Here is a 12,410-nt window from a genome sequence, read left to right as displayed (position 1 = left end):
TCTTTTCCTCTGGGCTTTTCCCATTTTCTTACTTCTGTAAATCTTACTCTTACTCCATGAATTGCTGTGTAACTGGTGGCTGGCTGCTGGAGTACTCCTCTTCTGGCTCCTAGATCTCCGCTCCTAGTTTTCTTCCTCTATTTATTCTCTCTACCTGCCAGCCCTGCCTATCCTTTCTCCTGCCTTGCCTTGGCTGTTCAATTCTTTATTAGACTTTCAGGTGTTTTAGACAGGCACAGCAACACAGCTTCACGAAGTTAAACAAATGCAACACAAACAAAAGTAACTCACCTTAAAGTAATATTTTATTACAGGTTCATCTTTTTTTAAATCATAGAAATAAGAAGGATTAAATAGCTAATCAAAGTTGTTGGCTGTGGTGGAAGCATCTATAGTTTATAATCTCTCATATGTTATTGCATGATACACTAATGTAAATCATCTATCTAAATGTCCATTAGTATCTATAACCACATATTAAAATAATTCTATTTTCCACTAATGTACAATAATGGGCAACTCTTTGACCCAAAACAATAATTTCAGCTGTATTTGCTTTCAATGTACTTCTATACTTTTTTGACTCTGATATTTAATTTTAAATATTTATTTTAAGAATTCAGAGACAGTCTGTTTCTAAGAGTTAGTGGATCCCAATGGGTGATGAGGCCAGCCAATAAGCCCATGGCTTCTTTCAGCAGTCTCCAATACATGTCAGTACTGGGATTCTTCAAAGCCTGTTAATTAGTTACATCATGGTTCTCTCGTGAACTCCTTTGTTGCAGCAGTCCTGTTCCACCAGGAAGAGAAGAATGTGGTTGAAGGCTGGCCCACACTGATTGTCCAGAGAACTCATTCATTAGTGTCTTGAGGAATAAATATATATTTTGCATTCTTTACTTTTAGAGAATTTACTCATTTTTCTTTCAATTGCATTAAATTCTATTCAATATATATTAACTATATACTATAATTATGTGAAATATAATTATAATTCAATATGTAGTAAATAACAAAACTGTTAAAATACAGTGAATTTTTAACTAATATTTATTATTTATTTATTTATTTAGATTTTTGGGATTATTATATAATTACATCAGTTTCCCCTGTGTTTCCTCTCTCGAAAACCCTTCCATGTAACTCTCTTTACTCTCTTTCACACTCATGGTTCATTTTTCCATTATTTATTGTTACTTACATATATAATCCTTAACACATACCTACAACTTGCTCAATCTGTATAATGTTAATTATGTTCCTATTTTCTAAATTGACCATTGGTTTAACTGGTGTGTTCTTCCAGGCAGAAAACAACTTCTCCTGCTCTTAGTATTTGTTACTTACCTGTAGTTCTTTCTATAAGATTGAGGCCTTGTGGGGGTTCTACTTTCTACCATTGTACAGCTATTCTTGTCCTTGTTCAGCTCATGTTTAGTGATAATTTATGAAATTGCTAACATTATATTAAGAAGGTACATTCCTCATGAATAGCAATTATAGCCTTTAACCGTATACTACACTTAATCTTAGACAAATGAGTTTCCCGCTCATTTGAAAAAAAATAAAAGTTTATAACTACTCTCATCTAAGCATTGACCTATTAAATCAAATACTTTTTCTGGGGTTTAAATTATATATTCATTGATTTCCATGCTGTTTTGCTGGGGAAGTATTCCCTGAAAACCTTGCAAGTCTTAGCATGTTCTGACATCATATATTTAACCTCGGATGTTTCTTGCTATCTATGCAAGTATTTCCCTGTGTCAGTCGCCTTTATTAACATTGATATCATTCATTATAGTAGGAGGTGGTGACTGGTCATGTATTTTCCAAAGTAGATTTGATTTTCTTTTCAGATAATGAAATTGATAAAAATATAGAAACTTTTCATTATGGAAGTGTATCTTTTCTGCTGTTTTTAGAGTATATGCATGGTGTTAAAGCCTAGGAAAAGTTAGAATAAAGGATTTTCAAGAATTCATCAAAAAATAATTAATTGTTTGAGAATTAGATTTCATAACTTTCATTTTAGTTAGCATTATGCATTGTGGATTTGTACAAAAATGTCACTTAGTACTCTGATAGTATGTCCAAATATTATATGTCAATCAGATCAAAAATTGTGACAATAATCTCTAGTTGACCTCTGGATTATGCATTGACATTAACAATTATCTCTTGTTAGGCAATTTACATAATGCATTCTGTATTTTATATAAGGGAAAGACAACTGTAGTATACTTTGAAACACATTTCTACTGAGAGAAATAATAATTCTTTTTTTTTTTTTTTTTTTTTTTTTTTTTGAGACAGGGTTTCTCTGTGGAGTTTTGGTGCCTGTCCTAGATCTCGTTCCATAGACCAGGCTGGCCTTGAACTCACAGAGATCTCCCTGGCTCACAAGTGCTGGGATTAAAGGCATGCACCACCACCGCCCGGCTGAGAAATAATAATTCTATTAAAATAAAGTCTATAAAATTCAAGTTTTAATCACAGTTGAAACCAATAACCTTATAAATTTTGTCTTGAGTAGAAGTTAATCATTGTTTATGACTAATCATATTTCCTCTTATGAATTATCCCTTTAACTTAGACTGTGACTGATTGTAATATAAAGATGCATGATGATTGATTATAATCAAGAGGTACCATTCCCACTAGATAGTTTTAATTAAAAATCATTTCTTTTATTTTTGGGGATTATAGCATAAAACCAAGGAGTTTGCTGTGAGATGGTGTCTCCATTGGTTATTTTTTTTTGCTATCAAATATTAGCAGTATCACCTAGGCACAATGATAGAATTTTTAAAGCTACATTAGGGACAAAAATAAAAGAAAATTATAAAGAGGTAGTGCTATGAGACCTGAGGCAAAATTCAAAATTATGTGTGAAACCCTGGGGCTTAGCATGTGCAACCATGGATTTCCTTCGAGATGTGTTTCTGTACATTTTTAGCTCTGCCTTTTGTAAGTGTGTAATTATAAACCCAGGTTTGGTACAGTAGATAATAGAAAATAAGTTATAATAAAACATGCAAGTGAGTGGAGTGAAATAGGCTAAAAGATGACCTGATTTAGGTCACTCTGAGATTGTAAAATGAATGGCACCACCAGTTGCTAAGGATTCAAGTTTGGTTTGGTTTTGTTTTCTTAGCAATGGTTGTTTTGAGCAGCCTGGAACCAAATACGACTTATGAAATCAGGGTTGCAGCAGTAAATGGAAAAGGGCAAGGGGACTACAGCAAAACAGAAAATATTCCAGACACTGCCAGTCCGTAAGTAGTCATCACTACCCTCTTCTCTGTCACCAGATCCTTCTCTTGAGAATTTAATGAGATCTTTTAAATGCAGAAAAAGCATTTCAATACTTTAGGGAAGTGAATTATCTCTCTGTTGATTTTTTTTCTGAGTTAGTGGCATCTTGTACTACAAAAACAGCATTTCTCTAAAGTTGGGAAGAAAAGAAAGAGCATAGTGGAATATAAAAACTAAATCTGCTCTTAGGATATCACATATTTATAGTGCGATTGATAAGATTATGTCTGCAGATTATAATATGTTCATAGAAAAATGGTTATGTGTCCTCTCTGTTAATGAGACACAGTTATTATTCTACAATTCATGTGAGCTGTAAGGAAAAGGAATACCAAACTCAATTAATCTGTTATAAACATGACTACAGCAGACCCATAATCATCTGTGGCCTTTTCTCAAAACTATCCTGTTTTGAGTAATTTTAAGTCAACTGGGTTTATCTAATTTTTTTTTAATATTAAAAGGAATTACCTTCATATTATTTTTATAATATAAGACAATAATATAGTGAAGAGGACTGAACATTGCTGCTGCAAAATCTGGGCATGAATCTGCTGCTTGTTGTCAACCAAAATTGGCCACAATAAATTAGTACTCTCCAAGTTTGTGCAATATTCTCAGAATCCATCATGTGATGCCCCTTTCTCCATTCTCATAATACAATTCTTTTAAATTTAAGTTTAAAATTTAAGTTGATTAAATTTTATACAAACTGAAGATATTATTTTATCCATTTGACTGCAAAATAACTTATATTGTTTTATTTTTCATTTTTAAAATGAATTATATGTTAGAATAAAGTAACATTCAGTGGTTGTGGTTAACTGCATTAGACCTATAAGAGACTGGGCACTAACTTTTCATCATGGATAAAGAGGGAATGCTCCCGAAGCCCTACTTTTCCCCGAGGGACAACTGGCTGTTGGCTAGGGAAAGGAGTGTCCTTTTCTTCAGTGTTGTAGCCACTGATATGCTGTCCTTTCCATATTAAACAACTTCCTCTCACACTCAATTAATTAAATTCTGTGGTTACTCACTGAGAAAGATGAGAGGTAGAGATGGTTTTCAACAGGAAAGAAAGGGGAATGAAGTGAAAATTATTTAATTTTCATTACATAAATTTATGAAATGTAAGCAAACTATTAAATATAATATTTTTAAGTTAAAGTTTAACTCTATAAATAAATACATCCAATGTATGTAAAGTGTGTATTAAAATTTAATGCTGAAAATTTAGTTTCTAATTTTTAATTATCTCCAAATGCTATTATTATAAGAAAATGATCACAGTGTCATTTTAAATGAAACTCTTCTGTATACAGTGGCCTTATTTAATGAACCTCTTTAATATAACATGGAAATTCCCATTTTAAGCATAGAAATTGTACTAAACTATCTGAACTTTAAAGTTTATTTTATGAGTGAGCATCAGGTTATGCCACACAAAAAGACAAAATGTCTAAAGTAAACCAAGTAAAATGTCATATATTTGGGGTACATAAGGTGTTGGTTTAATTAAGAAGTAGCATCATTAGGAATGTGAAGAGGGAGTTCATAAAGAACTTTTGTGTTCCTTCTTAGGGGAGCCAAGTCCTCCTTCCATACATGGACAGCCAAGCAGTGGGAAGAGTTTTAAAATCAGCATAACCAAACAAGATGATGGAGGGGCCCCTATTTTAGAATACATTGTGAAATACAGAAGTGTAAGTATCTTTTGATTATTATTTTGTATCTTATTTCCTGCTACATGATGAATCACCATGATCTCAAAGATTGGTCAGGAATGAATTTATAATCTATAATGTAAAGGATAAATGTTAATTTTTTCTACTCTTGAAATCCATTATTATATTTGTAACCTTTTCTTTTATTAAAGAATAAACATAGGGTTTTGAAATATTTTTATGTTTTTGACCCTAATTCTAGTCTACAATGTGATTTAACAACATAAAATATAACAGTTCTTTTCTTCATGTGACTAGATTTATCTGCTTTCCACTTGATCTTAGTACATTAGTCTATATCTGTTGGTTCATTATAAATAATGTAGAAAATGTATTAGTAACTTTCCATATTATTGCAACAACAATGATATAATAATCTGATAAAAAGTAATTTAAGTTAAGGATGATTTAACTTGGATCATGATTTAAGAAGCAGTAGTTCATCATGGCATGAAAATCATGTCATGCTCTTACCTTGTGTTGGAAGTAAAGAAGCAGAGAGAGGAATGTTGATATGGCCTTTTCACCATACTGGACTCTAGCCCATGAAACAGTACCACTCATAATCAACCATAATGAGTCTTCCTTTTGCCTATATAGCTCTTTGGACACATTCTCACAGATATTCCCAGAGATGTGTTTCTGAGTGGTTCTTTTTAAAACTTATTTTTTTTTATTAATTTTGTATAGAGGTTTTGCCTGCATATATTCTTCTTTACCATGTATGTGTCTGGTGCTTATAAAGAGTGTACAATATGCTGATACTGGAGTTACAGATAGTTGTGAGCCACTATGAGTGATCTGGAAATCAAATTGGGTGATTCTGGAAGAAAAGTCAATGCTCTTACCCATTGAGTCATTTCTTTAGCCTTTGTAAGATGATTCTTAATGCTTTCAAATTGACAATGAAAATCAAATGCTGAAGGTAGGAATATTAGCACATCACATCTAAGAACAAGTTATTATAATGAAATAGATCTATCATTAATATTTAAATAAAGAATGGTCGCTGACGTTTAGTAAAAGGGATAATTTGATTAAAATGTAATTTGAATTAGTGAGTGAAGGACTGCAGACATCACGGCTTTGGGTGTTCTTAAAGGTGGCTGGGAAAGGGGATTCTCCTTGCTGTGAGAGAGTCAACAATGTCTTCCTACATATATTTCTTCTGTTTCATTATTATATATGATGCCGATGGTCACTGAGAGTGATTGCATCTCAAAACTTTCCTATAAATAATTTTATTTGTATTTTATATAGATATGTAGTTTTATGGTGCTTGAATACATTTTCAATATATTTTGTGAATTATGATAATTTCTCAAATTGAATATTACATTAAGACATGGAAATGAAATTGATTTTCTAAGGAACCATCAATAATCAATAGTGTACACCATTTTAACTTTCCCATGTAATTCTGATATTCCCTTTATAAGGCAGTTCTTTTTTTAAATTAATATACAGTAACATTATTTCCTCTGTCCCTCCTCCCTCCAACAACTTCCATGGCCTTCCACATTCCATTTAAATTCATGGTATCTTCTTGTTTAATTATTATTGTGGCACACACATACACACACACACACACACACACACACACACACACACAACACACACACACACACCCCATTTAGACACAACCTGCTAACTGAGTCTGTCTAGTGTTGTTTGCTTGTATCTGTTTTTAGGGATGACCACTTTCTGTTCCAGGTTTCAAACTGGCAATAAAAAGCAGCAGGGTGTCTTTGCAGTCTCTGTCATAAAGACTCTACATCAGTGAGCCTCTGAAAGGCTCTGTGGACTTTAGGTAGATCTAATCGGACAATAGTATGCCATTTAGACGAGGATTCTTGGAAGTTCTCATTTGAAAATTATGCAGAAAGGAATCACTCTGTCTAAGGAACATAAACCAGAGCTGCATCATTAATTCAACAAGAATAGGTCCTGCATGTATGTTACCTACCTGTAATTGCACCTAGAAAGGTTTTGGTACAAAACACTGATAGGCATTAATGACTTCTCAGGAAGGATGGCAATAAAATACCAGAGTGAGCACTAAAAGACAATGAAATAATAATGTGGCTATATATTTTTCTGTGAATATTTTTACATGAAATTAAAGCTATGTTTGACTGTATAATGTAATAAATCGATAGTAGAGTAACCCAAACACTACATTCCATGCAGGTAGTTCGGTGATTTCAATTGACAGTAGCACATTTATTTTTTTTCATGCTATGCCTTTTTTAGCTTCATTGTTACTGGGTTTTAATGGATAAATTGTGTACTTTAAGAGTGCTGTATTATTTCTAATGATTCTAGAAGCGTTATTATTTTTGGTTATTTAAGAATGCATCTAAAAACTAAGTATATTACTGCATAAGACATACTTCTTCATTAAAACACAAATACAAAAAGTAATACAATGGAGAAAAATTTTAAGGGACTATGGTGGGACTCAGTGGAGGCAAATGTTAGTGTGAATGGGGCTTGTGTTTGATGTTCCTCATATATAAACATTTGAGTAGAAGAGGTGTTACCTCTTATTCATTCAGGAAGCAAATGAGGCCTCATGTGTAGGAAACTACCAGTCATGTTAGAAGGATTCCTCTCTTAAATTCAGTGCTGATCACTTCTTTGTTGAAATATACATTTGGAATCCCAGCAAAGGTAAATATGATTACAAAGTATTAAAGTCAGCAGTTCTGCTCCCCCCTCACCCCAGAACTACATGTTTATTTGTTAAGTAATCCAGGACTAGGGTCGCATTTCAATATTGCTACCAAGACTGAAATTACTTTCTTTCGTATTCTTCTATTCTTAGAACACTTGGCTTTTATTCTTTTTCAGCTTATGCTGTTCTCTTAAGGAGGTTACTTTACATTGATATTCAATAAAAGGGAATTTTCTACTGTTCATCAATGTCTGCCCACATTGCATGTTATAGTATTTTAAAATAAAACTCTACTAAACAATTTAAAATAACATTTATACCGATAGAATGAAATCTGTTGTTGATCTAGACAATAGCTTAGAGAGCAAAGGTGTCTGATGCCAAGCCTGATGACCAGAGAGTTCAATGCTCAGGACACATGATATTAGATGGGAAAAAATTTGTATGAATTGTCCTCTGACCTTTCAGTGGGCAACTTGACATACCAATGCCTACACATATGCATGCACATACACAAAATAAATACATTTTAAAATGTAAAAATGCTTTTTCTATAGCTTTCTCCGTATGAAATGATTAACACAGTAGTCTGGTTTAATGAAACCAAAAACTGCCTGAAATCATAGCAACATTCCTTTTATTGTTTTAATTTATCATATACAGAAAAATACAATAGCGTTTTTGTCTTGTATAACATTAGGGTTTCAAGAACTCTGTTATCCAGGGTAATGAATTTCACATCATTGACTCCAACTTACTATAATGCTAGTACTAGCCCCAAGCCTTGGCTGAAAGCAAACATGTTCCCTTGAGTAACTCCATATCCATTTAGAGCCAATTATTGTCACAAAATTGACATTATGGATTTTCAAGGATGTATGTATGTGCAGATTTTAGTTCTTAGTAAAGACAAAGCTATCCCCAACTGATACCTATTTACAAATTAAAAGTTAGTTTCCTCCAATGCAGTCTCAGTGGGAATATCAGAAACACTTAATGGTGGACCAAAGAACTCAAAGGTGTTTGTGTAGATAGTTTGTCCTGTACTGATTGTAATTTTTTTCTTATTGATTTTTGCTTGTATATTATTGCTTCAATACTGTATTTTGTTTTAATTTGTATGTTGTGTATGTGTTTCTTGTTCTTTTTCTTTGTGATTTTATTTTTCTTCTGGTTTGATTGCTTTTTGTTTGACTGCTTGTTTCCCAAAGAGAGCAAAAAGAAAACATGGAATTAGGTGAATGGCAAGGTGGGAGGATCTGGTAGGAGTCGGGGAAGGGGAAATCTGCATCAGAATATATTGCATTAAAAAATTGTTTTCAATAGAAAAAAAGAAAAGGAGAATTATCTAAGGTGATTACCTAATTATTTCTGTGAGTTCATTAAAATTTTATAAGTATAGGCTAAAAATGAATCTTCTCTGACAAGTCATATATATATACACACATATACATATATATATATATGTATATATATAATGCATATTAGAACATATAAAATTGATCTACCATAGGCATTGGACTCCAAAAAGCCCTCTTAGGGTTCTCCTTGAATCCCCATGGAAGTCCCTGCCTTGGAGGAGGTGGAAATGAGGGATGGGTTGTGGGGATGACTGCTAGAGGGTGGGAGGAGGGATGAGAGAGGCACCTGTGGTTGATATGTAAAATGAACGGAAAATTTCTTAATAATTAAATAGATAGAAAAATAATAAATAAATAGATAGATAAATAAATAAATAAGAACATATAATTGTCAAAGTAAAAATAATATTGAAGAGATTCAAGTTTAGACAATGATCATAAACGTACTTCAGTTTGTAAATGCTTGATCATAAGTATACTCCAATTTGCAAGGACATAATTGTTACATTTCTATCTTCAATTACATTGATCATCAAAAGTAAAAATAAAAAAAGACATGAAGTTGAAAGGAATAAGGGTAGAATAGAGGAAAATCATAATTAGAATCTGAATATATGGAAATTTTTCTTTATTTGGTCATTCATTTTCTCCTGTCAATCTAATGTAACAGTTGCTTATTGTTGTGCTTATCATCTTAATGACTATGTTAAGCTTCCCAATAAAAGAATCCCATTGAGTTGGTCATGATGTCATACAGAAATAACCTTAGTACTTTGGGGATGAGGCAGGAAATTCTCACATGAGAGGATACCCTGAACAACATAGGGATATAAATTTCCCCCAACTAAAATAAAAAAGAACTTATTTAATATACATAGTATATCACATTCTTACTTTGTGGTCAATAATTTGTTCCAATTTCTAGTTGCCAACTCGAAGCTAGAAGAGGATTTGTTTTTAACTCCATAATGGGAATGATTGTTAATTCAAATGTAACTACCCTGACCACTAATCAATTATCATTTTACTTGTCTCAGTTACCAGTACAGGGAGCACTATTTTAACCAAAGTATTTCAGTCTCTTAGTACAAGTTTTGCAAAAGAACTGTTTGGAGCCCTTATGCATTTTTAAAAGGCTATTGCTTACTCTTCAATAATTTTCAATTTATTATTAACCAAGCATAAAGTGTACTTCCTACATAATCTTTTAAGAACTAATGGAAAGAGGATAATTTGGGTTATCTGATAGAGTACAGAACCATATAATAGAAGAGAAAACCATATAAGCTTCAATATGTAAAATATGAAAACATGAATACAGAATATAAAATAGTAATGGAAAAGTAAAATATGCCTATGGAGATTGTGCCAACCCCTGAATTGTTTTGCTGCTAACTGTGAACAGTGCAACAACTTTAGTACTCTGAATTTTTATATACATAAGTGTGGGGCATACATGGGTTGAAAGAGGGTGCCCACAGAAATTCAGATAAATAGAGCTTAAGAAAGAATTAAAATAAGGATTCAAAGTGGATACAAATGGTACCAGAGGAAGTTAGTTTAAGCTGTTAGTGCAAAGAATAGATACAAAGGATGGCTAAGAGGAGGTTAGCTTTGGTTGTTTGTATGGAGATTAAAGACAAATGGTGAGAAAGGAAGTTAGCTCCAGTTATTTATGCTAAGATAAGATACTAAAAACAAGAGATGGTGTCAGGACATAAACAACTTGTAAATAAGGTGACCTTTAAAATGATTGGTTGGTTCCTTCACCCCTCTCCTAGGGTTCTGAGGTTTTTTGATATAAAAGAGGCTTACTGCCTATCAATAAATGAGTTCTTGCTTCACTTGACTCCCCGCTGCGTCTGATTGTCTCCTGGTAAGAGGGAGGCTGGGGAATGGGCAAGCAGTGTGCACTTGCCTTTCCTAGGTTTTTCCTTGGTTCCAGGCCACCTCTTCACAGGTGACCTAAGTTCCCGGTGGGGCAGGTCCCCACACATCTGATTTTCTGAGGAGCCTAGATCCTCTGTTCTTTTTTTGAAAATACACTGCCAGTATGTTTGCTTTGTAGACTTCCTGGATTCCATAGTGCAGCTATGTTTAATGCAGCCTCAGACTGTATTAGTTTATGTTAGCCACGCAGTTAATTGGTGCTGATGTAACATTTTCAGAAATGTATAGAATGTACTTGATCATTCCCATCCTCATTACCATGTCTTCCCTTTTCCTTCCCTGGGTCACTTTCCTTTTTCTATAGAGTCTCATTTCTACTGTCATGACTTGCTAAGCCTTTTTAATTATGTCATCACTGTGGGGAAAAAGTAGCTGAAGAAATCTGAAAAATCATTAACGTAAAGAGAGTTTTAGGAAAATACCTGGACTCCAGAATTCCCAAGAAGATAAGATCAGCTGCATACGTTAATGTACAAATGAAAGAGACCAGTTATGCTAAAATTTGTAAACAGGAGACTTAATCTAAGTACTCACATTGCAAGTAGCACAAGAAATCTAGTGACATTATATCTATATTAGAGTTCCTTGATAAGAGCATCTCTACCTTTGCAAGGTGGTCTGATAAATTTTTAATATCTTTCATACCCTTAGGAGACCTATGCACTTCTTATAAGATGATTTATCTACAGTGTTCAGCCTCAGTCTAATGGACATTTGCCCTCATTGGGATAGTCTGTCCTCCAAGGATTTGCTCTTTCTACAACACAAGTTGTTAGCAAATTCAGGACAATGACTTTTCTTTTAGCCCTCAATTTCGTGAACCTATGGGAAGATTCAGTATTTTGAAATTTTTAAGCACCTGTAATAGTAACATCCCTAAAATGTCAACTAGATTTCCCCTTTTAGCTAAACTTTCAACTCCGATGTGTAAGGGAACAATATAACTGAGACTGTACGTTCCTTATATGTTAGCTGATGTCTAGAGAGCAAACACATATATGCATTTAATTTTAATTTCAATGACTAAAGACATGATTGTAGATATTCTGAAAGAGAATAATCACTTGTAGCTTATGAACCAGAAAGCACATATTATTTTAGGTTATAGTATTGTAAAGTATATTGCTTTGTTCCCTCACCTATTAGGAAGACGGAATGTTTTAGAAAAGAAAGAATTAAAATAAGGATTCAAAGTCTCCATGGACACCTTATGGAAGTTAACATGTAGCAATAATGCTATAAGATCAGGTTAAGTTATTTGGAGAATAAAGACAAGGCTACAGATCTAATAGAGTAGTTGAGAAAATGGAAGAAGCAATTTTAAGTGTGGAGTTTTATATGTATTTGTAATGTTATATTTGTAATGGTATATAATTTGTT

General features: G+C 33.1%; 1 protein-coding gene across 1 annotated transcript in view; it reads left to right on the top strand.

The window, feature by feature from the left end:
• The window catches only part of Ncam2 (neural cell adhesion molecule 2), a 184,860-nt gene that overhangs the window by 126,350 nt on the left and 46,100 nt on the right, over positions 1 to 12,410 (top strand). The window contains 3 exon segments of the mRNA XM_059277709.1: positions 3,158 to 3,255; positions 3,257 to 3,278; positions 4,900 to 5,021. Of these exon segments, the coding sequence (XP_059133692.1) occupies positions 3,158 to 3,255; positions 3,257 to 3,278; positions 4,900 to 5,021 (242 nt within the window).

This window comes from Peromyscus eremicus, chromosome 12 (assembly GCF_949786415.1).
Source record: "Peromyscus eremicus chromosome 12, PerEre_H2_v1, whole genome shotgun sequence".
NCBI classification, from domain to species: domain Eukaryota; kingdom Metazoa; phylum Chordata; class Mammalia; order Rodentia; family Cricetidae; genus Peromyscus; species Peromyscus eremicus.
Note: the sequence above shows the minus strand (reverse complement) of the source record. Positions and strands in the feature narration are given on the sequence as shown.